Genomic DNA, 25593 nt, shown 5'->3' with positions numbered 1-25593 from the left:
TAAAGTTATTTGAGAAGAAAAAGCACATTCTGACCCTCCTGTTTCCCCCTGAAACCTGGAAATAAATCTCCCATGTGAAAAGTGCTCTCCCTGCATCCTTATCACCAGAGGAAGGGAATTCAGGACAGAGAAGCCTGCATAAACAAACCTAATGTACTATCTTAAGCCTAAACTCTGCTTAAATTCCTCAAATCTGTTTCTTTGTCCTGTCATTCTTCACAAATTGTTTCTTTGTATAAAAGATACATATGTTACCTGCTTTGTTCACTCTCCGAGCATCATTTCTCTACCATCTCCCATACGTACGTATTAAACTGGCTTTTTCTCCTGAAAATCTGGTCTTATGTCAATTTTATTACTAGTCCAGCCATAAGAACACAAGAAGAAAGGGGCATTTCCCCACCCTGATACAACCTCAGAGTTGAAATAAAAATAATAAAATAAGGGGCCGGCCTCGTGGCGTAATAGTTAAACTTGCTGCTCCGCTTTAGCAGCCCGGGGTTCATGGGTTCGGATCCTGGGCACAGACCTATGTACCGCTTGTCAAGCCCTGCTGTGGCAGGCGTCCCACACAAAATAGAGGAGCACGGGCACGGATGATAGCCCAGGGCCAATCTTCCTCAGCAAAGAGGAGGATTGGCAACAGATGTTAGCTCAGGGCTAATCTTCCTCACAAAAAAATAAAATAATAAAATGAACAATCACCATTTATGAGCACTTCCATTACAGGCCCAAGCCAACGTTTTCATAGGTATTCTTTTCATCCCAGCAATGGTGTGAGGAGATATTATCACCATCATTTAGATATGGGAAGTGTGGTTCTGAGAGGTTAAAAAAACCCAGTGGGACATGGGTGGAGCCTGAATTTGAAGCTAAGGCTGAGTGCTAAGCCTGTTTGATATAATTATACTACATATGTATTTATACTGTGTGTGTGTATGTGTACGCTGTTCCAAAGGATACAAAGACATATCCAAGGTTCTAAGGATCAGGAACACTACTCAGCAAATCTGAGGTCTGCGATTGTACTCAGGTTACAGTCTTAATGATCCCACTTGGACAGTTTTGTTATAGTTCAGGGAAAGATGGTCTGTTCAGGTCCCACTTTTCCCAAGGAGGCGCCCCGCAGGCTCTCGTTCTGAGAAGCTGACTGAAGCGTGTCTTCTTTCCCCTGTCTGCCTGATTTCCGATCCACATGTTAGGGTCAAGCCACTGGGGCTGCTCAGACAACAGTGAATCTCACGCACTCAGTTTAGGGGACACCATCATGTGACGTTCTGAAACATCTTAATTTTATGAAACCATTTTCCCAACTGTTTTTAGGGGACATGGTATATTGAAGGCACATACTCTACGGCCCGTAGTGTGAACATAAAGAAATATATTTGAATAATATCTTTAAAATATTTCAAATTTTTATTAAATATTTTTATTCAGTTTTAAGATCACAGTTAAAGTACTTTAGCATGTTATACACATGACTTACATGTGCAATTTTTAGAAATATCAAATTAAGATTTTGAAGAAAGAAATTATATAAATGTGTATATTGACTTTTACTACACATACATCTAAGAAAGCAATAATTCTGTTGTACCATTAAGTGGAAATCATTTATTACATGGCATGTTTACACCAACTCTAAAGAGAACCAAGCCAATTTCTGAAAGCAAAAAAAAAAAAAAAAAAAAGAGTGATTCAGTCATGCTGAAACCGTCAACAGACTTAAGACCTGGCGGTCAAATGAAGCTACGGTTAATTTATGACGTGTAAGTAAGCAATTCAAACCTACGAGAAAAGTTCATAATCTGGTATGTGGAATCTCAGGTGGTTTTTACTCTTATCTTTGACAAATTCCTGAGAGCAAGAGACTTGTTTAGTGCTACTGAAATGAGAAAAATGTTGCTAAGCTCTAGATTGTGAGCGTTCCCTACCCCCGGCTCTGCCGCTCTGAGAGCCGAGGCACTACTGGGAGGTGTCGGGGGACACGAGCTAGCCCCTCTGAGGGCCACAAAGAGATCGTGTTAGTCCGTGAATCACGCGCGCCTCTGTGATTGAGGCTGGAGCTTGTGAGGTAAGATCTGCAGTGTGGGTGGGAGGGTGTGGAGGTGTCGCATCGGGTCCTTGTTCCTCAGGAACCAGCTCTGGCCCAAGTTATCAGGAAATCTTTGGAAGGAGTAGTAATGTTCACAACTAGTTCTGTGCATAAAAATCAATTTGAGGGCAGGACCAATTTTGACCACTGATCCCAACAAGAAAACAGTGGCCACAGAACTTGTAAGTACAAGGTTTCCTCTTTCAATTTATTAGTACAAATCATACCACCACAAATAAAATTTGGCCAGGAGAGGAAACTATTTTTCTTGTGAAAAAAAATGTATAAAATCATTTTTTCAGGAAAGCATAGTACAAACAGATGGAGGTGTACAAAGGGAGTCCAATATATTGTCTTTTCTCTCTTTTGTTGCTTCCTTGTTCTGAAAGGTAAGGAAGATAATGTCCCCAGGGAAAAGGACAGGGTCGTCTATTATGGAGTATGATAAACTTAGCTGTCACTTCCACACTAAAGCAGACCCTGACTACTTCACCAGACCTGTCTGGTGAGATGAACTGAACAACCATTTCTTGTTGATTATAAGTATAATGTTAGTCAATCTACATAAGATAATTTTTTAAAAATCCCAAAACTCAAATAAAAACAAAATCCAAATCTAATTCTTTGGGAATGCTTGTATAAATAAAAACAACATCTAATTAACAATTAGTATACTCTTTATAAGGTGCAAAACAAGGTACTATGTGGGGCAAGCTCAATTGTAATTTCCACCTAACAGTCACTCTGAATACTTCATAGGTCAAATGTAACAATAGCATTTGCTTCTACTGCCCATTTTCAGCAATACATTGTTCTCTCTGGAGAAGGCGGTTTGTGAAGTCAAAACACTGCAGTGGAAAATAGTGGCACTGAAGGTAGAAGCAAAAAAAAGACAAATCTTTGAAACAGGACTTGCTGAAAATAACTTTTAAAGCCGAGGTAGCCCATTAGGATTGGCCTTAGATGAGGGCTCTGTGGAGCAGTGCAATCAAAGGTGACCCTCCTCACCAGCACAGCATACACCCCAACACTCCCTTTGTACAGGACGATGCCAGGCCTCTCCCGACGTCCTGCCTTTTCCCCAGTGAAGCGGGGGAGCTCCCCCTCTGCTGTATGGACGCCGGCCTCCAGAACACGTAGGATTCATACAGTAGTTTAGCAGGCAGCATGGTCCCACTGCTTCACATTATGCCAAATGCCAAACTTGGGACAGAGCTATTTGGTTATTTCCCATCCCTCCCCCGACACTGTATAAACAAAACATGTCATTCGGTTGTCAGCTTACTCCTGGTTCTGTATCAATTTAGAATTTGCTTGAGATTTTACATAAGTGCAAACATTTCCAGAGGATGAGCCAAAGACTGCAACTTGCAAACACAATTTTATACAATGCAGGCAGGGTGGCATCTGACTTCACAAGAAAATGAAAGGGATCAGCCATGTCGGAGTCTGAATCACCAGACCATTCTGACGCTCCGGGCTGTGCATAGTGTTCCATCACTTGTGTTCTCCAGCAGTTTTAATGGCGGGAACTAGAGTGACAGTGACAACATGGGGAAGATTTCAGCATGGCTTTGGGATGGCACTGGTGGAAAGCTCATCTGACAGAATTAAATAAATATATTTCTGGTATTTGCGGGGAAAAGACTGTCAGAATTACAACAGTATGACTTATCCTTTAAAAAGGGCTTTAATGAATGAACAGTTTTGATCTAGAATCTGGGAACTCACCTAATCTGGGGATAAGAACCTGTATCTTCGAGGTGGCTGTGGGACGTTTCTCCTTTTCCTGATCTCAATACAGTATCCGAACAAATAAAACCTTAGAAACGGTGTCTTACAGTATTTTTTCTTTCACTCAGCTTCTCAGAGCTGCAGCTTCAGTTACTATAATATACTCTACACACTTCAAAATTACATAGGAAAGACCCAGAATAACTAAATAAATAAAAGGCTAAAGAAAACTGGAACAGTACTGTGTCTCCATCTGAGACTAAATCATCCACCTCCAGCATCACAGAGAAGGGCTAGGACAATTTTTTTTCAAAAGATTTATATACAGGTTTGAATCCAGAAATTAAGGTTAAAAGCATAAATATTGATAATTTCAACTAAATTCAGAATGGTTTCAGAAAGATATGATACAACAATTTAGAATAAAACAAAGCAGAAGAGCATCATATTTTGGTTTGCTTGAGATATACATAAGGTGCAACAACTTTTTCTCTTGAGGATGCTTGTGGGACAAATGTTAGTGTAGATGGTGTTTGCTGGCAGATTAAGGTACACACCATAGCAATATGATTTTCCAAAATAAAAGACTGACAGAAATGAAATGAAAATGATAAAAGGGGGGGGACTACATGTCGGTCTGAAATATTTGTGCTAATAAATGTTGTTACCTGAAAATACCAACACCCCTCTCCAGTGGATTCAGGGCATAAGAAAAGCACTAGTATTGAAATCAAGACTTCACTCAGAGAAAAGACAAGGCGAGTGTCTAAAGGACTATAAAGCTTTGCAGGATTTCTGCTACTCTCGGTGCCTAACCGCTTAAAAATTAAGCATTTCTACAAAAAGGTTTTTTTTTTTTAAAGTATCTGAAACAGTCATCTCCAGTAGGTTGCCCTCCCACCCCACCCCTGCCTAAGGGAAAAGCCACTGAGGTTTAGGAAAAGCAGATCAAGTAAGATATTAATCACATAGAAAAAAGTAATCTTTTGTTTTGCTTATTTTTAAAAAACGGTCCCACGAATATACAGCAATCTCTTAAGGAACTCTAGTGAAACGTAATTGGAGGACTGAAGGAGGGTGCTCTGGCAAAAATAGACCTATTCTAACGTGTTCTATAGAATAACAAGTTAGTACCATTGTCAAGGTGCATGTTCTGCACCATGTAACTTTTGTTGTCGGTTTATCTTTTTTGGATTTTAGCTAATTATAATTTTCAAATCACTGCTAGCAAGTGGTCCAAAAACTCCAACAGCCACCAACATCGGGACCCAGCAATTTCCAAACATTCACTTTGTGTTTTGAAATTTAGAAAATACTAATAAAACAGCATCATAGTAAAAATATTATACTAAAATCCGGGGCTGCCCACCTGATTTATTTTTCCGTGGATGGGGTTAAGTTTTCACCTCTGATTAACCTTGCTCTCACTAACTCCCTCTTCCTCCAGGCCCACAGTGAATATGCATTTTTGAGGACACCATTCCAAGGCTCTGCTGCCCTCCAGACCTGCTTTGAAAAACAAACCAAATCTCTATATTCTTTTTCAATGCTGTTAGTATGTTGTACATATTTTCCAGCACCGAAACTGAAGTAATATCTACAACCACGCAAAGTTGAACCTAGTCAGTACTGAGAGAGTCATTTTTTTGTATGGCTATTAGGTCAAATTACGATTAGAAAAAAAATCGTCATTACAATTCAGTCAAGTATAAATAAGAAAGCTAGATAAAACTTTGTAAACTGTCACCACTTAGAGATCTAATTCAAAAGCTTCAAACTCGAACTAACACTATCAAAATTCTGCCAGTTTGAAAACCAATAAAAATTATTGCTGGAATCCAATAATTAAAATTTGGTAGTTTGTGCTGTGATGCAAGAGCAGGGGAATACTTTGTGCTATGGAACGAATACCCTGTAAAATCTGTAACCTCTGACTAATTTTGATTTATCACTTTGCATCTGTTGCTAGGAAACAAGACACTGTGAATGTAAGGTGGTTAAGTCAATATGTTGAATGTTCTGAGCCAGTTAATCCATTTGGCACTGGCATATGTACGGTTGGTTTTACGTTCAAAAGCAACAAAACACAAAAAGGAAACAGAAACTCGCAGGTGGATCTATGACAGAGAGTCCCACTCTGGTCAGGCACACCTCCCTCATCATTTACTCAGTACCTCCCTAACCACACAAACTCAAAATGGCTCTGAAAACCTGCGTGCCAATCAGGCTGTGCATAGCAATCGCTACCCGTCCAGTCTGTCTGGGATGGATGCAGAGGTCTGTAGCTCCCAGTCCACACGAAGTGAGTGTCTTCAATGTGTTCAGAATAGTAAAGCAATACTAAGGTCACTTCTGAATAATATTTTTCTTTTTTTGTTTGTTTCTATGAACGATCCATCGGTCACTTAGACCCCTGTGTAAAAAATAAAAGAATCCTCAAGGCATGAAAACATCAGTCATGTGTAATCTGCAGGACTCTTCTTCCCCTGTCTGGGAAAATATTTGCCACAATTTGCCCCAAGCAAATTCTTCTTGGTCACTCAAGGCTAAGAAAAAAATTCAGCTTGTAAGAATTGTAATTATTTTTTTCCTCTCTCTCTTTTTTTTTTTTGCCAGCAAACTACCACTCCGGTGGCAAATATAAAAGTGCAGAATATATGGACCACGAGGCCGAGCATACACCGCTAACAATGGTACATCTGCCTGCCCGCGCTGCTGGGAGTCGCGGAACAGGCTTCTTAATATTATTCTACAATATAAATGTAGGTATAACCTATTATATAAACCATCTTAGAACTTAAATCTCCATGTACAAAAAAGACTAAGAATATCTAATAATAACTAGTGCAGTGCGTCAGTTTTTGTTTTTTTGTTTTTTGTTTTTGTTTTGAAAGAGTAACTAGGTAATATACGAAACTAGTTTCACACTCTCTGGTTGGTAAAAGAGATGCTGGATGAGCTACAGTAAAGGCAGCCTTTTACCAAGTCACCACCTATTACCGTCAAAAGCCTTCAATAGAAAGCAAAGCTCCAGGATCATTCCGCTTCTGCTCATTATCAGACAGATAACATCACCCTCAAAGACTGGGCTCCACAAGAACAGACAGGCCCAGGATGCTAACTTCTGCTTCAAGTGAATCTGGGCCGAGTAGGGAAGAAGCACTTGTGTGCAGTCTATATTTTCCACCACATGGACTCACTAGCATCCCTCGGGAAAGACAAGGCTGGGGAGTAGGTAAAGCACAATGTTTTACAAGGAAAGGGCGCTTCACTGGTCAGCGCAGGAAATAAGTACGGGAGCCTGTGGCATTTCCTTTGGCTGTCCATCATGGGTGAGCGGAGTTGACCTCTGACCTCTGCAAAACAAGAGGAAGAAAAAAAGGAATCACTTAGTGTGTGTTATAGCAGAAATAGGAGAGGGTGATGAATAACCTATACAAGCTTTCCAGTGTCTTGTTTAATAGCTACTGCCGACTTGTTACTTATGCCGTTTAATTAAAAGCGTTTTTGTTCTTAGAGCTTCTTTTTTTATTTTTTTCTGTAAGGATTTCTTATTTCAATTCCCCTCACACAACTCAACAACATATTCTGCCCCCAATGGACCACCTCCATCTTGTAGAGACAAAACCTGAAGCACCAACAGATTTGGGGAAATTCCGTAAGAAGTGGGAAGCTTTCAGTCAAGGGCTGTGGTGCTGGGACAACAATCTTCCTCTTGATCCACTGATACTAAAAAACGACACGTTTCTTTCCTTGACTCACCCAAGGGGAAAACTCTCCTATACTAATTGATAACCTCCAGGCTCATTTCTTAAGATATATACTAATAACTCAATTTAAAACTGAAGGTCAACAAAAATGAGGACCGCTGAAGAGAGAGAGGTGGATTGCGACTCTAAAAAGACAAAAGAAAACACTGAAACCCTCCGGGCTAAAGAAAAGTCTCACAGGCCTGTGGAGCGAGAGCATAGAGGGGTCAGAGAGCAGTATCGACTCTGACGTTTAGAGTGTGAGAAAACCTAGTCGACTTGGGCCGAAATCAACACGTACGGAGAGAGAATTCTAGACAAGACTAGAAAATTCATGGACATTCCCGTCATTTGGATTGGAACTATACCGAACATAGCTGATTCTTCACTCAGCTTTTGTTTAATGAGTAGGAAAAAATAGGATTTACTTCACGGTTATAAGAGAAATGTTCCAAGTTCTTGGTAATTTCTACAGAGATTCTCATTCTAAAAAGATAGGATCGGGCCCTCCTTGACATTTCCCTGTAACGGGCCTTCCGAGCCCAGACAATGCACACTTGCTGCTCTGGCTGACAACGGTCTGCAACCCACAGCACTGTGCCGAACACAGGTGACGCAGCAGCAATGGTTTTTTTTTTTTTTTTTTTTTTTTGGTGAGAAGGATTGGCCCTGAGCTAACATCTGCTGCCAATCTTCCTTTTTTTGCTTGAGGAAGATTGTCACTGAGCTAACATCTGTGCCATTCTTCCTCCATTTTTGTATGTGGGATGCCACCACAGTGTGGCTCGATGAGCAGTGTGTAGGTCTGCACCCAGGATCTGAACCTGCAAACCCCAGGCTGCCGACGTGGAGCGCGTGAACTTAACCACTACACCATGGGGCTTGCCCCAGCAATGTTTTCATTGGTCTGACCGTTTCCATGTAGTATTTCTTCAGATTACGTAGAACAAAAGGAGCTATTTTAAAACTCAAATTATATCTGCTCCATAACTCTATCCAAGTTTCCTTCTCTTAATGCATAAAAAAGAAAAGTAATGTAGATAAATTACAACATTTGGGGATTTCAGAATCCAATGATCATTTAACAGCTTAAGATATTAGGATTTTAGAAAAACAAAACATGTGTTACAATCAAACCTCTGGATTAATCTGTTTATTCATGTGGGGACGCTGTAACCACCACCTGTTCAATATGTTCAACTCTTTGTTCAAGAAAGATGAAATTAAAATGCCACTTTTTACCTTTAAGATTGAATATGTAATCATGTTACAAAAGCCAAAAGAATCTTAATAAGTATTAGGAAAGGAAGCATAAAAAGAAAAGAAAGAGGAAAGCGGAAGATGAAAAGTACAATGTAAAAAGAGAGAAATCAGGGTGACAGCCTAGCTTCATGGATGGAAACAGAAAGGGAGGCAGAAGCATGATGGAGAGAGGGACACGGTACTGCGGGTTCCAGCTCCCCGGGGGAGGGTCACGGGTGCTGCTTCTCGACTTTCCACGACGGACGGACGCTTGCCTGAGCAGCTGCTACAGCAAAGCAAAGACTCTGGAGTTCAAAGGCTTGGATTCAAATCTTGCCTCAGCTGAGCTGTGTGCTCTCGGCAAGTTAAGTAACCGTCTGCGCCACCATCAAAATGGGACAAAAAGATCCACCTGGCAGGGCTGATTTTAAGAGTAGGTTTAATGAACCTGCCTCCTTATAAAGCTCCAGTAAATAAACAGGCTCTCAACAAAGGTTTGCTCCAACTTCCCATTTCCTGCATTTTGTAAAACTGCCTTTCCATGTTGGGTTTCTGACCCTAACGTTAAGATTTCTTGTGGCAAGAAGGCAGGTCATATATTTCTACCCCTCACTCTGTTGACCACCCTCTAAATTAGGAACCTAGGTGAGACCTAAGCAATAATTAATTGATGTGCAAGCAGGTACAATTACAGCAAGCCTATAGTACAGGCAGAGGGCGGGCTGGTAGCTCTGCTTTAACAGGTAAGGAGTAAAATTACAACTAAGATTCTCCAGGGGGATCTGTCTTTCTAGATAATAAGGACACTAACCATTTGTTAGGTTGACAATAAAATTCTAGTAAGCATTATTGTTCTTTCTAATGGGAGATAAAAACAAAATAAAACAAAACAAAACCCTTTATTCACACCATTTTTTCTATGCCTGCTAGGTAACAGGCAGCCATACTTTAGGAACACCTCATTTATTCATTTGTTCATTCATCCAATGATGTAACAGGAACTAAGGAAGCTGGGGACATGAAGAATAAAACCACTGCTTTGCTTTCAAAATATACTGGAAGGAGACAGAAGCATCAACAAATAATCACAACCCAATGTGGCAGCTGGTCTAAAAGAGGTGTGTGCAGGGAGTGCAGAGGCTTCAGGAGGAGGACTGAGCGAAGAGGACCAAGAACTCCAGCTGCAAGGAGCAGCAGCAGTTCACCCTAGAGGAGGAGGCACAGAGGCAAGGACCTGGCTTATCTGGACGGAGCAGGGGTGCCATGGGACTGCAAGGCAGGTGTGGGGGTGGTGAGGGTGGCAAGCCTGGCTGAGGCTCTCTGCTCCTGCAAACTGGAAACCATGGAAGGCTGGCTACCAGCACGCTGTGACCAGAAGTGCTCAGAAGGGAATGCTTGCAAGGGCGACTAGGGCAGCCTTTTTTGAGCCCTGAATCATGATTCCCCCCTCTGAATTTTTCCATTACCTCTTATTTCTAGAGTGTACGGGGGCACTTGGTAACACTCAGGCATATAGTTAATTCTTTTGGTATGCGTACGAGTTTGTTCTCTGTACTTGACGGTGAAACCCCACGAGTGGAAAAGTGTCTGTGCATTATCTCCCTCAGAGACCTGAGCAGATTTTACAATGTCTGTCAGCATTCGCCTGCTGTTAGGCACTTGCCATGTACACGTGAAAAGGAATTTGACTTTCTGAAAACACCTAGAGGCTGTTTGTGGGGAAGACTAGAACTGTAACCTGACAGGGAAAGAGCAAGAGGCAGACAAATCTTACGTCAGGGCCTCCCAAACCTGCGTGTGGAAAAGAAGGGAGCCCAACAGGTGGTATTCAAGTTGTGCCGGATGCCACAATCTACTATACCGAGGATGGAAAGTCTGTGGAAGTAGCTCATCTGTGTGTCATCCACTTTGAATAAAAATATGAAATACCCAAACCTACAAAAGGCTTTTTTGCCTTCCCAAAGGATCCATTAAGTAGCAGAATACCCAATTACACACTTAGAACTTAATATACTTTCTGTAGGGCTTTATTGAGTTTAAAAGGCTTTCACATCTATGATCTCATCTGATCCTTACAATTTGTGATTCTTTGGGGACATCATTATGCTCAATGTAAGATGAGAAAACTGAGAAATAAATTACTTTGTAGCAAACACAGAGAGCTGAAGAAAAATCCAGGTCTTCCGCCCACCGTGAGTCAGATAGCAGGATGCCCCTTCCTCTGAACCACACTGTCTTCTTCCGCTGGTACCACCATTGCCACCACACCAGCCTCACGGGGATGTCTGCCGTGCACAAGCACTGTGACATTAGATTTATTCCACTTCACAGCACGATGAAATGAGTAACACTTACCCCCATTTTATAGAAGGAAAAACCGAGGGTAGAGAGGTTAATGATCTTGCTCAAGACCTTGCAGTTTGCAGGTGACAAAGCTGGGATCTGACCTAGATCTGAGATCCGACTCCAAAGCTCATGCTGAGTGATTAGATAACACTGTTTCTCTGCTCGCTCAGGCTCTTTACGGAAATAAAGCTTAGCCACAGAGTAATATATTCAAAATAAGATGCTTGGCTGACTGTATTCCCTTATATTTTCCCACACTGCTAATTAATTAGCACATATACTTTTGTAACATGATGTATAAACAAGGGTGCTCTTGAACCAAGTCTCATGACTCCTAATGTACTAGGAAAGATCACAAATCACATCAGGAGGATGATTCTGGTTTCCACGTCGCCTTCTCCATCCACGTTCCGTGGGAGTGGGTGAAGCTGAACAGCGTCCCCAGCACCCCGGTGAAGCAAGGTTTCCCACACTCACCTGTGCACATTCTCCATGGCGGCCACCTCAGCCAGCGCGGCGAGGCTGAAGAACGCAGACACGGCCGGCATCTCGGGAGTGCTGCTCCGCGTCTCGGCGGCCTCGGGGTGGTGTGAGCATTCATCAGGGCAGCCCGTCTCGGTGACTTTAGGGAGACTCCTCTGCAGCTGCTCCTTTGGTTTGTCATCTGTAATGGAAGGGAGATCCATCACAAGGGGATCACTCTGCTCTCTCCAAAGAAGGGCAACAGAGAAAACTGTGCCAGACAACATGAAACGAGCTAATATTCTCTACTGTTCACTTCTGTCATCCATCGAACATTAAGGCTTTTACAGAATCTCTTCTTCCATGGTAATAAACTCTTTTATTAAGCTCAATTGCAACTGTGGGCAGTGCTGTGCCCTGAAGCTGAGCTCAAGAGCTGTGTTTTATCCAAGGTCAAAGAATAGGACACTACTGAGGTGAGAGGGAAAAATGGGCTTTGGCCAAAATATAACCCAAGGGACTTGTGCAGAGTGGCCTGTGGACGCTGTAAAAGAGCCCTTAAAAACCCAACATTTTTGATAAAGCCATAGCATGCCCTACTGCGGAAACTGGGACATTGGGTATGCTGGAATACCACCGCTTGGGATGGCCTAAACTAATCCCAATGAGACGGATCAATCCCAGCGAGATCTCAAGTTGTTACTTTTGCTCTGAAGACCTACTGGAAGGAAGAGATAGGCCCCTCTGCTATTCATGAAGAGGTGGTTGAAATGCTAGGCAGATATGCCTGTTGGGAGGGAGTACATTTTCTTTATTACGTAGCCAGTAGAGAGGAGGGGGAATCTTTCTCATAGTTTTAAAACATTTTAAACATAGAAAACAATTGATAAAGGCTATAAATGTCATATGAAAGTGCTACATGCTTTTCTACGTGAAAGGGAATATTTTCTAAAATCTTTCACTATTCCTAGAAGTGAAAACAAAGCTATAACCTTTTACAAAATGAAAATCACAGAACAGAACCCAGAGTGGAAGGGAGGGAGGGAGGGGCCCGCTGGACTGATCAGGAAAACTAGATTCTAGTCCTCATCCCACTTTGACTTAGTAGTTCAATGGATCCAAAAACAAAATTCCACCTCTGAGCTTCATCTCTTACATGACAGGGTAAAATTGGGGGTCTTTAATATGCTTTATAGTTCTAACAATCTACATACACAAAACACACGAAAAAGTGCACAAAATTCACTAATTGTCCCCTAATATATCTCAGCAACCAATGATTTCTATTACCTAGATTAACCTAAATCAGATGTTTATGAATATTACTCTCAAAAAACACTCATTTAAACATTGTTTTCTACTTATAAAAGTCATTATGGACCTTTGACCTTTTTCTGGAGACTGGCTTAGGGTGGGGGAAGGGACACTTCCTTCAGGGCTGACAGAATGAGACGCTGGAGGTGCTAAAAGGCAGAAAGACAACAGCAGAGACTACTAATGCTTAGTTGCTGTAGCACCCTAAGATTTGAGGGGGGACGCTCAGTGTCACTCTTTGACCCCACTTTTTAACTGGGCCCCTCAGGCAATTCTGCTGCCATGGAGGCCACCAGAAATGGCAAACAGATCATAGACCACGACTGAAAATGGAGAAATTCACTGTACATTAACATCTGGTTAAAGATTAGCCCAGAGAACCCAAGAAATCCAGAAGCATTCTCAGCCTCCCTTAGCAGTCTGAGTCAGCTTTATAGGAATTGCTGGATGCTTCCCAAGATTCCTTAGTTCACTGGTTTAAATACCTGATAATCTGTCTTGTAGTGACTTGAATAATGAACCATGGAGAAACACGACTCATGCAGTATTTTTAAAAGTCTAGGATCTTCAGGAATTTACTTGATCAAGACTGTTTTTGTGCATACTGAGAAAGGGAAGTAAAAGCTGATAGTCCTAAAAATTACCTTTCCTTTCTAGGAATTCCAGATACGCTCTTGGAAAAAGAGCTATGATTTTAAAACACGGACTAAAACATGTACATTTGCGAGTCCGTAGAAAATTAGTTCTAAAGGAGATCCGGAGAGAAAAAATGTTATCCTGACCAAACCCACAGAACAGACTCATTTTTCAGTGAGGACCCACAGCTGGCTTACAGTCATCGGCTGGCCAATGTGGCCACGATGATCTGCTTGCTCTAAAGCTCCCTCTTCTTACCCAAAGTACCTCCTGCTGGTGACACCCGGCCATCGGCTGTCCTGACAAGGTGTGTGATCTTGGTTTTCCTTGCCTTTCTCTTTTGGCTGCCCACCAAGGGTTCTTGCGTTGTTGTTGGCTCTGGAGTGTTGGGAATGGATGGGACATTTTTAACCTTATGAGCAGGCTCTGTGGTGTTTTTGTCTTCTGAAAATATGGCTGAAATAGGACAAACCATATATAGTCACACACAAAAACACAAGGCACCATCATTGCTCTTTGAAGGAAACATTTCTAAACGTCTGACCCATCTGAATGGAGAACTTACGTTTAGAGTTTTCAAAGTATTGATGGGAAAGAGAAATAAAACATTGCCCATGACTTTAAATAAATATATTTATTTCTATTTGCTTTGATAAGTTAAGTACAGAGGATTAAGACGCCCTCTCTCTCTCAACAGAATACTGAACCAAGAAGCCACTGTAATAACAGTGTTTGGATCCTGCAGGTTGGTGGGGAGGACAGCGTGTGCAAATCTGAGTAAACTGTCTCAAGAGAACACAGTGCTACATGTGGTCAGGGTCCCTATCTGAGAGCCTATTGGCCAGCTGGTGTGGAGAGGATGATCAAGGAAGTTTCTCTTCTTCTGCGGACACTGAGATGAAAACATGTACTTCTCACATTTACAGTTATCATTGGGACATTGGCTTTCAATCGCCAGGGTGGACTGATCAGAAAACAAACTGTGACTTTTTCTTCTTCTTTTACGCATCCTGACTGCTCAGTAAGGACCTGACAGATGTGGGTGAAGCCAGCACGTAAGGAAACTCTCTCCCACTCGCTGAATTCTAGGACGAGGTGAATGTGCTTACTGAGATAACGTAATGAAGTACCACATGTCAGTGGGGCTCCTGGAAAGGGTTGATTTAGATACCCTAATTCTAACTGTAATACCACTACATCACTTCACAATACACGCTTGTATCCTAAGAGTCACTGCGTCGAGAGTAAGGAACACACTTGCCACCAAGGACTTGGCTCCCACTTCCAATAGGCTGGGAAAGCTTGTCTTTCTTATATACTCATTTCCTTAGAAGCTCGTCTCTCCCCCTCTCCCTTAATTCGAAAGTGGACAAGAAAATGCAGACATGAGCATAGTGAGCATTTAGGAGTACATACATATAGTCAAGTTTCCCGATTGGGACTTTCTTAGCCCAGTGGGCTAAGGGCTTTTGGGCAGAGAGAAGAGGCATCTTTCCGTTTTTTAACTATCCATCCTCTTAAGATAGGCATAGAAATCGTTCTTGACAAAGACAAGGGGAGTGTGGTTGAGGAAATCAAGGTCTGATGTGACAAACTCCATGCAAACTAAACCTGGAGGACAGCTGAAGGTGCCGCTCAGAAGGCAGAGACGCAGCTAGACATCGGAAACAAGAGAGCAGACAGGACACAAGGAGAAAGAAAAGCTAAAACAAGAGGAAAAGAACAGAGCAAGAATAACTCAGCGTGTGAAAAATGCACTTGTTGGTATAAACACTCGCCGAGGCTTGATTTAAAATGTTTGATCTAGCTCTCTACTGGGTTTAGGTACATCCTTGAGAAAGGAGGGGTATGCATTCATAAGATCTTTGCCCTCAAGAGGTTGATTCCAGGCTTCCCATTACAAAACAAGTGGGAAATAATTTTAATTACATCAAAAGCAAGGATGTAAAGCAGAAATCACACCACGATTTGTGTCTTGGCTTTACCTCAATTTTGCATAATAGATGGCTGTGTGGGAACAGGCCTTTTCAAGCAAGTAATCAAAAAGTAGGGAAAAGACTCCTTTTAAATGGTAGACCTATACCCAGGTCAAACGTATTAGCGTATTTATACTGTGATACTTAGTTTAACATAGGCCAGTGGGGGTATATATTTTAATTTTTTTTTTTTTTGAGTTTAAATTTCGATAAAAGCTACCAGCAGAATAGAAGACAATTTGGTTAAAAATACTCCAAAGAAATTTAAGGACTCTGAATTAGTCTTGAAATCTAAACCCTCATATAGGTATAAAGAAGCCAAAATCTGAATTTACAATGAGCATTAAATAACTTTTACTGGATATTCACAAGCTTCAAAATTTCTAGTTTCTTATCCAGATCCATCAGTTGTCCCTCCTGATTACAGGGGGGATCTTATTCGCCTCTCTAGTATGAGCACATTACAGATGGACCTTCCAGAAAAAGCATTAACCTCTTCCCTTTACTCCTTTCTCTTCCCAGAAAAATCCAGAACTTGTGGAAATAAGGTATAGCAGGGTTCCACAGAGGAAAGGTGTATCATATCAGAAGAACTGCTTACAGAAAAAACAAACCAAGGAAGTCAAAGAAAAGGTGTGGACACCAGAAAAGGGCTGAGACAGAGGACTTGGTTTCTCCACAAAGACCAGGAGGTAAGAGGAATAGCACAGTCACAGAGAGAGCCGGATTCTACTCTCGGCTTTTTGATTTACTAACTGTAGGACCGTGGGTCTCAGTCTCTTCACGTAAAGATGGAGGCTGGACTAGATTAGCTCTAAAGGAGCCTTCTGGCCCTGAAATTCTGTTCCTTTTGCCACACAGCCTAGAATCAGGGTCTTGGCCAGGGAAACACAAGCCTCCAACCAGCTCCAGCGGCTCAAGGCTGGGGAACAATATTCCCTTGACTAGCACTGTTTTGTTTTTTTGGCATTGGTGACCTTTCAAATGGTTTCATTTCTATTCAATGGTTATTCCTTTTCCTGTGTGTTCCAGACAAATTGGTAAAAACACAGTAAGAAGCCAAGGGGATGGCTGCAAAGGGATTGCAAATGGGAGGCACAGTTCAGGCCTAAAAGCAGAATGGGACTAGGGGAAGGTCAGGAACCAGCAGACAAGGAGCTAGGGGGCCAAAGGCAAGCAGGCCAACAGATAGCAGTGGTCAACAAGTCCCAAAGGTTGGCGTACTGGGAGACAGTGAAGGAGTGAATCAGGTTGCAGACCAAGTGGAAGACGCAAAAAAAAAAGAGAATACACTGGACGTTCTCATAAATCACTGAAAAGCAGGCAATACCACCTCTCTAGATGTCGTCTCCTCTAAACCTACTGTCAGATCAACAAGTAATCGTGGTGCCTGCAGATGGTCTACATTTGAAAAAGGAATGTACGTGATCTTTCTAGAGTCTGGAAGGAGGTCAGAGTGAGGCCTGCCCATGCTTTGACCCACGAGTCACCCCCAGAGCATCCTGTCTTGTCTGGAGGCATAGACTGATGACAGCCTTCAGTCAGCGCTCAGGGAGAACCCTTTCTAAGACAGAAGAACTGGGGAAGGCAGGTAAGGCTAAGCCAAAGAGTTAGTTGTCTTGTCTAGTAACATGAGCAAAGCAAACAGAGGCTTGGTGGTGAGGGAGACGAAATGGAAATAGCTCAGAGAGGGAGACAGCCCAAAGTTGAGGACCAAGACTGCAAGCCAGTGCCTTTTTTTCCTCCCTGCCAAACTAATGGAAATGTGAGACAAGAAAGGCTTTGTCCTCTAAAAACAAATTAGTCATTTCTCTTTCGGCTTGTAATTGAACACACAGACCTACCCAAGTACTGCGAAACACGTCCCCAGGGCTAGTTTGCACACTCCACGACAGTCATAGCGCATCATCTGAGAGGGATAACGTGCGCACACTGCTGGAGCAACATCAGGAACGTGGCAGTAAGAGCCTCTCTTGTTTTCCCAACTCTGCTCCCAAAATGGGGAGTAAGTTTTTTGGGAAAGTGGCTCTGTGCTTGTATTGCATCTCAGGAGGCCACTAGAGTGCTCCTGAGTCGTGAATTCACGTTCCAACCCGGGGAATCACATGTGCACTGAGATTATTATAGCCAAATCCGGAATCTCATTGCCTTTAGTTGGTCTCCCATGAGCTGAAAATGCAGTCAGATGCTGAATGGAACACAGGAAAAAGAATCAAATGAATGAGCCTTATCTAAGATCCCTGGAGACCTTGCTGAAGTTATATAGCAACTATTGCGAACTTGAGGAAGGAGATTAAGTTAGCCTGAGGGCTGTGGATCATGTTTGAAAACCCAACTACAAACTAGATTTTTCTTCTGTGTTATTAGATTTATATATGACAAAGAAACTAATCTTATGAAGAGTCCTAGTCTGAGGTTTCCGGTTTTGTTTTTTATTCTTGTAAGATACCATTTATAGTTTCCACGTCTGAGTCAAATAAGGGCTATCTACACATATGTCTGAAAAATTGAAAACGTAGCAGCCACTGTGCTTCAGTGGAAAGAGGGCTGGTTTCTTCCCTTCCTACTTATGTTGGCCAGGCTTCAATTCCTTATCATCTATTTCGGCTCACGAGTCCTCTGTAATTCACTGGGGCTGCGGTCAAGATTAGTTTTTACAAAAAAATATATGTGAAAGCCCTCTGGAAACTATGAAGCAATATTAAGTATTAGTTATCATCACCATTATTATCATAATTAGAAATGTGTAGTTTAAGCATGAGCACGTAACACAGCTTGGTGGAAAGATAACACAGTGGCAGAGGTAAGTCATGTTGCTTCATCTGAAAATTTTACCTTTAATTCTAGGCTATAGGTAATCTTTATGATCTGCAAAAGTTTCAAGAAATCGTTTAGCGATTTTGAATTTTAAAAGCATGAGGAAAAAACCCTCAAAACAGATTATAAGCTTAGCATTTAAACCTCAGACGTGACGACTAAGCACCTAAAGATTTCTGATATCCTGAAAAAAAAAAGACGACGAATTGCAAGGCACTTATACTCAGAGTGGTGTAAAGAAAGCATAGTGAACTTGAAGTCATCCACTTCAACAGAAGTCAGGAACAGCCAACAGCTGCGTAGCCTCAGTTTAATCAACATTTCCAGTATAGACATTAGCTATGAACAACTCCTCTCGAACCTCTGCCAGGATGGCTTACACAGGTTAAAATTATCCTGATTATGGTTTCATTTTCTGTCCTTATATATTTATATTCTCCAAGGTAAAGTTCTAATAAACAGTGATATGGCCATAGGTGAGAGAGAGAGGATGAAGTAAAGGGCCTGGATAATTCACATAGCACATAGCCACCACCTGAACGAGAAAATGCAGGGGATGGTATGAAAACAAATAGCAAAAAAAGGTCACTTTACATTACTGGTAATTTCCACTGCTCAAACTGATTCCTTTTTTCCTGGCCACGTAAAATGAATTTGCATTCTACATTAAAGGACATGCAATTTTCAGTGTATGTTCTCCAAAGTTTTATTCCATATATGTTAATAATAAATATAATTAAATATCACCAATAATAACTCTATTTCCAACTAAACCCTTGGGATTGTCTAGAAGACTCAAAATTGACTTACTTTTCTGCCTCCCATAGGGCAGAAAATTAGGATTACAGGAAGAGGTACTTCCAACATCACACCCCCCGCTCAACATGTCACAGTAACACGATCGTCAAGCGTTCGAGGGGAAATGAAATTTATGGTTCACATATTACTACATCTCACCATCCACCCACCCCCTAAACACATGCCTCACACACTTAGTACAAATGTGAGGCTGAACAACTTGTCCTACTGAAAACTGCTAGTCCGGGGCAGAGCTGAGATTAACACCTAATTAGGTCTCCTAATTCCTACCTTCTGCGTTCTTTCTACTCCCTGGCATCTGCTATGATACCTCCTTTTATCTAAGGTAGGGTTTTCCTCGTTTAAAAGACAAAACATTTGGAACGGTATTGTTTCAAGAAAAGAGTAATGTGGTCTTAAAAGCCTCTTTTATATTCCTCTGATAGTTCATCAGTGACTTATATTTATCAAATCTGTGCAGAAGATATTTTTAATATACACAAGAGCTACTGTGTATCAATTGTGGCATGCGAGGATTTAATGCTGAGAGCAGCATGACAATTCATATTTTGTTTTGCCAGCAAAGTGCAGAAACGATACTCCACAGAGGTTGTGAATGTGAAATAACAGGTCAGAAAAGAGAAATGTTCTGCTGGCATTTTCTGTAAAACTAAAAAGATTTACAGCAGACATGTGGCTCATGTAAACTATGCCTACCAAACAAAAATAGTTCATGTTTGTAATGAATTCAAGTTTGAATATTTTTGATAAACATCTTTAAAACATGAGTTTTTGTTTTTGTTTTTTGGTGAGGAAGATTGGCCCTGAGCTAACATCTGTGCCAATCTTCCTCTATTTTGCATGTGGGATGCCGCCACAGCATGGCTTGATGAGCAGCGTGTAGGTCCGTGCCCAGGATCCGAATCCATGAACCCTGGCCCGCTGAAGAGTAGCGTGCGAACCTAACCACTACGCCACTGGGCTGGCCCCGAAAACATGAGTATTTTTGATAAATAAGTTAGGCCAAAGGTGCATTTGAATTTTTTTCTCCTTTTCAGTAAAGGAAGGAGAGTGGGAGTCAAGAGACGTGCACTGTTCGTTAAGTTCCCCTTTCTGGCCATAAGTAAATCAAAGCATTGGACCAGATGATCCCTAAGATCCTTTCTAGCTTTCAAATGAAGCGACTCCTAATTAAGCACTACGAAAATGTTCAGCTCTTTCAAAATAGCTACAATGGAAAAAAGGGAATCAATGGGAAGAATGGAAGGATGGACTCTGAACCATCATAAATTAGCATTCACATGAGGCTTCAATATTTAACAGGAATTAGATGAAGTCACAAATAAATATGACCATAGGAAATTTTGAAATAAAATCTGCATTTGGGCCCTATAACATTTTACTAGTCAATACGGGACTTTTCTTTGGCTATCCATAAGCCTCAAGGGCACTGCACCTGATCACAGTTAGAGGTCCTGGGAGGCGGGCTAGGGAAAAAGCTCAGGTCAGGAACCACTTCTGCAGGCCTGCCCGTGCCCAGCCAACCAGGAGAGCCCCACGCTGCCCTATTCTGACTCCCATAAGCATCTGCCTGCAACACGAACTGCAACGCTGAGTATTTTTAGTTCTAAAAAACTCTAATTTCTGGTTAATGTGGTTCAAAGTTTATAAATTCCCCTTTGACACATTAAATTCCACATGACACACTGCCTTGACTCTTAGCAGGGTCGAAAATATCACTTTTGATTTGAAAATTAAAAATAACCTGATTCTGAACACTCAGGTCTAATGATGGCTGGGCCTATATAATTTATGTTTTTTTAAACCCACAAAAATTATGCCACTTCCAGCCCATACTACCTGAAACGATACAGTGAATATTGCTTCTTTTACCTTCTGCAGGGTGAATGGCATCCAAGAAGAGGTGCTTGTGTGACCATTTATCCCCACTTCCTAAAAACAACGATAGAAAGAAGTGAAACTCGGCTCCTCAGAGAGGCACATACACTACAACAATAAGACAATAAACAACTTAAATATGAAATATTATCACACAAATGAAGCAGAATTTTATTTCAACTATTTAATTCTCAAAACAGCATTTGCCAACTAAAATAATTAGGCTATATAGGAAATGGATTAAAAACAAATAAATTTGCCTTTTATGAAATACACGGTTGGATAATTTCTATGACTTTAATCAAAATAATTTGAAGATCAGTTAAAAGGGAATGATAAAAGCTGACATTTTACCTAAAGAGTGATGTTTCTCAACCGGAAGCAGAGAAAACATATTAATATACAAAAAACAACTAAGAGGCTGAAGTGGAGGTGCAAATAAAACCCGAATTAAGTAAAAGGTTACATAGAGGAAGAACACAGACGCACATATGTCTACACACAGAAGAAAGCTGCATTGAAAGGCTCATTCCAGAAACACGACAGCTTCAATCTGGCCATGCAAGGAGGATGCGAACGGGCATCGATGAGCAGGCTCATGGGAGTCACGAGACCAACATGCAGGGAGACGCTAACGGGATCCTGGCTTCCAGGACATGTGGCTGCACCAAACCAGACGGGGAGATTTATCTTTTATGTGAACGAAGAGCAGGAGTCCTGAACTACAAGAAGAAAGAAACCTTTACACGAGCCCTGAAGAGGTTCAAGGGCCCATCAAGATCATAAAAACGAGACAGAGGCTCAGAGTAAAGGGAGGGTAGAGTGCAACGCGTCTCTAGTGTCCTCTGGAAATAACAGTTACGTGACTGAAGGAGGTGGGAAGAAGATTCTGGCAACAATGAAGTATATAGGTAGGAAAAAAAAAAAAAAAAAAGACAGGTTATGACTCAGGAGTGGAATCCTCCTTGACAAGAATCCTCAAGTGTCAGAAAAGTACAGAACCCGTGTGACTTTCGTATGACTATGAACCTGGTAAGTTTTCAGGACGTAGGAAAATGTGGTCCTGGTAGGAAGGCTGCCAAACACGAGAAAAACGAGAATAGTCAAAGAAAATAAGTAGATGAGAGCTCAAGAAGACTAAATTACAAAATGCACCAAATATAGATGAAAAGAAGCAATTTTAGGATTCACATGGAACTCTGAAAATAGAGACAAAATTGGAATTTGAGTAGGAATCCAAGTGAAGGAGATCTCTCTCTGCTGCAGAGTCTAGAAATAACGAATGTGCCAGTGTCAGGAGCTGATGACATGGAAGCAAGCAACGGGGAGGAGACGGCAGAGGCGGTGCACGGAAGCATTATTCAAAGATGAATTCACAATGGAGGTGGCCAAGAAACCTTAATGGAGGATGGAAGGCACCAATACCTTTTTCCGGAACATTAGGCTTCTCCTTTTTGTGCTTATATTTGCTGACAATTTTGTGGAATAAGTTCTTTTTCTGAGACTGGAAAGGACCTACAGACAATATTAATATAAATATATTTTAAATACACAATGTTTCATAAAACAATACTGTGTGTTTCCAAACAATTACACCCGCCCCCCTCCTGTGGAATAAGCAAATTGAGTCACAAGAAATGTCATCTTGCATCATTACTCATTTAACTAGCGCTCAGCATCCTTCTTGAGGCTTCTTTAAAACCCAGTGAGATTTTCCCTAGAAACGTACTGGGCAGAAGCCTCCCTTAGGGCTGGGACTCCCTCAGCAGGAACTGCCGACTTAGTGACTAGATAGAGACCACAACTCACAACAGCAGAGCAGCTGTTGTCTGTCATAAAGAAAAGATTTTACTTTAGATTCCTTAATATCATGGAGAAAAGGATGGCCTGGGCATTTCATCTCTCCCAAGAAACTGGTTTTTACAAGGACAGTATTTTCAGGACAACAGTTGGCCTGATAGCATCAGATAGCTTTCTAGCCTTTTCTGAGGATATTCTAGGAAGAAAAAAGTGATTTAAAAATAGAAAAATATTTGCCCAACAAACTTTTTTTCTGGGGAGAAGACTCAGATTGTATCTTAGTGTTCTCAGATTAAAAAAAACAGAATTTTCAGTCATCAATCAGAAATGCCAACAATAGCACTGACCTCCCCAAAGCAAGCTGCTTTCTACACTTTGCTGGTATTCCTGTGTGAAACTGACTTAATTTTACATAACTTCTGCTTCCTCATCTGTAAATGGGAGTAATAACTGTGCCTAACTCACAGGGCTGATGTGAGGATTAAAAAAGTGAGAAGCTCTATCAACTGCCCCTGTTGCATCTTCCCACCTACCGGCACCTGCACCCACATGCTCTGCCTTCCTGCCAGAGGCAAACCAGCTAGGCTCCTGTCTGAAGTATACGATTCAATGGTTTTTATATTCACAGATATTTGCAACCAACACCAATTTTACAACATTTTAATCACCTCAAAAATAGATCCCATATCCTCCAGTTATTACCCATCCCTATACCTGTATTCCCCTTGTCCCTAAGCAATCACTAATCTACTTTCTGTCTCTATAGATTTGCCTATTCCAGAAATTTCTCATAAATGGAATCATACAATATGGTCTTTTGTGTTTGGTTTCTTTCACTTGGTATGACATTTGCAAGGCTCACCCAAGTAGCATGTATCAGTATTTCACTTCTTTTTAAGGTCGAATAATGTTCTATTCCATGAACATACCACATTTTGTTTCTCTATTCATCAATTGATGGACACGAGTTGTCTGTACCTTTTGGCTATTATGAAGATTCATATACAAGGTTTTGCGTGAACACGTGTGTTCATTTCTCGTGGACATATACCTAGGAGTGGAATTGCTAGATCACATGGTAATTCTGTGTTTAAGCTTTAGGGAACTGTCTGACTGCTTAACATCCTCACCAACACTTATTATCCGTCGTCTTGATTATAACCATCATAAGGATGCGAAGTGGCATCTCTCTCACTGTGGTTTTGATTTGCTTTTCCCTGATGACTAATGATGTCAAGCATCTCTTCATATGCTTACTGGTCATTTGTATATCTTCTTTAGAGAAATATCTATTCAGATAATTTGACCATTTTTAAATTGAGCTGTTTTTCTTCTTTTGAGTTGTATGAGTTCTTTATATAGTCTAGATAAAATCCCTTATCCGATATGTGATTTGCAAATATTTTCTCCCATTCGGTGGGATGTCTTCATTTTCTTATTAGTGTCCTTTGAAGCACAAAGGTTTTAAATTTTGATCAAGTCTAATGTATCTATTTTGTCTTTTGTTGCTTGGGCTTTTGCTGTCAGATCAAAGGACCCATTGCCAAATCTGAGGTCACTAAGATTGACCCCTATGTTTTCTTTGATACGTTTTATAGTTTGAGCTCTGACATTTAGGTCTTTGATCTATGTTGAGTTAATTTTTGTATACCGCGTTTGGTGAGTAAATGTCCAACTTCATTTTTTTGCATGTGGATATCCCATTGTCCCAGCACCACTATTTGAAAAGACTATTCTTTCCCCATTAAACAGTCTTGGCACCTTTGCTGAAAATCTATTGACCAATGATGTATATAGGTTTACTCTGGACCCTCAATTCTATTCCATTGACCTATATGTCTGTCTTTATGCCAGTACCACACTGTCTTGATTAGTGTTTTTTGTAGGCAATTTTGAAATTGAGAAGATTGTTCTGGCTATTCTGAATCTCTCACAATTCCAAATTAACTTTAGGATCACTTGTCAATATCTACAAAGAAGTAAGCTGGGATTCTAACAGGGACTGGGTTGATTCTGTAGATCAGTTTGAGGGAGTGTTTCCATCTTAAGAATATTAAGTCTTCTGATCCATGAACATGGGATGTTTTTCCATTTATTTCAAATGTCTTTCTTTCAAGAATGTTTTGTAGCTTTCAACGTGTTACACTTCTTTTGTTAAATTTATTCCTTATTACTTTATTGTTTTTGATGCAATTGTAAATGAAATTGTTTTCTTGATTTCATTTTTGGATTGCTCATTGCAAGTGTAGGGAAATACAATTGATTTTTGTATAATGATCTTGTATCCTGCAACCCTGCTAAACTCATTTATTAGCTATAATATTTTTCTAGTGAATTCTTTAGGCTTTCTATATAAAAGATCATATCACCTGCAAATACAGATAGCTTTACTTCTTCCTTTTCACAATCTGGATGCCTTCTGTGCCTAACTGTCCTGGCTAGAATCTCCACTACAATGTTGAATAGAAATGGTGAGAGTGCACATCCTTGTCTTATTCCCTATCTCAGGGGGAAAGCATCCAATCTTTCACCATTAAGCATGATGTTAATTGTGGGGTTTTTGTAGATGTCCTTTATCAGTATGAGGAAGTTCCCTTCTGTTCTGAGTTTGTTGAGGGTTTTTGTGAAATGCCGTTGGATTTTGTTAAATGCTTTTTCTAAATCTATTGAGATGATCATGTGTTTTTCTGTTGTTGTATTGATGGTATATTACATTAACTGATTT

General features: G+C 41.0%; 1 protein-coding gene across 14 annotated transcripts in view; it reads right to left on the bottom strand.

Moving 5' to 3' along the window:
- Positions 1 to 2282: 2282 nt before the first annotated feature.
- The window catches only part of BBX (BBX high mobility group box domain containing), a 260883-nt gene continuing 237572 nt past the window's right edge, over positions 2283 to 25593 (bottom strand). For 6 of the 14 annotated variants that reach the window (XM_087439547.1, XM_087439543.1, XM_014792270.2 and 3 more), the window contains 5 exons: positions 22494 to 22583; positions 21063 to 21122; positions 13837 to 14034; positions 11644 to 11830; positions 2283 to 7185 (listed from right to left, as the gene is read on the bottom strand). In XM_087439547.1, the coding sequence (XP_087295673.1) occupies positions 7098 to 7185; positions 11644 to 11830; positions 13837 to 14034; positions 21063 to 21122; positions 22494 to 22583 (623 nt within the window). In that variant the 3' untranslated portion in view covers positions 2283 to 7097. Of the gene's footprint in view, positions 7186 to 10984; positions 11106 to 11643; positions 11831 to 13836; positions 14035 to 21062; positions 21123 to 22493; positions 22584 to 25593 lie in introns of those variants that run through there. The other 8 variants (XM_087439546.1, XM_087439549.1, XM_087439550.1 and 5 more) reach the window with 8 other exon arrangements.

Source organism: Ceratotherium simum, chromosome 15 (genome assembly GCF_057802395.1).
Source record: "Ceratotherium simum simum isolate JZ-2026a chromosome 15, ASM5780239v1, whole genome shotgun sequence".
NCBI classification, from domain to species: Eukaryota; Metazoa; Chordata; class Mammalia; order Perissodactyla; family Rhinocerotidae; genus Ceratotherium; species Ceratotherium simum.
Note: the sequence above shows the minus strand (reverse complement) of the source record. Positions and strands in the feature narration are given on the sequence as shown.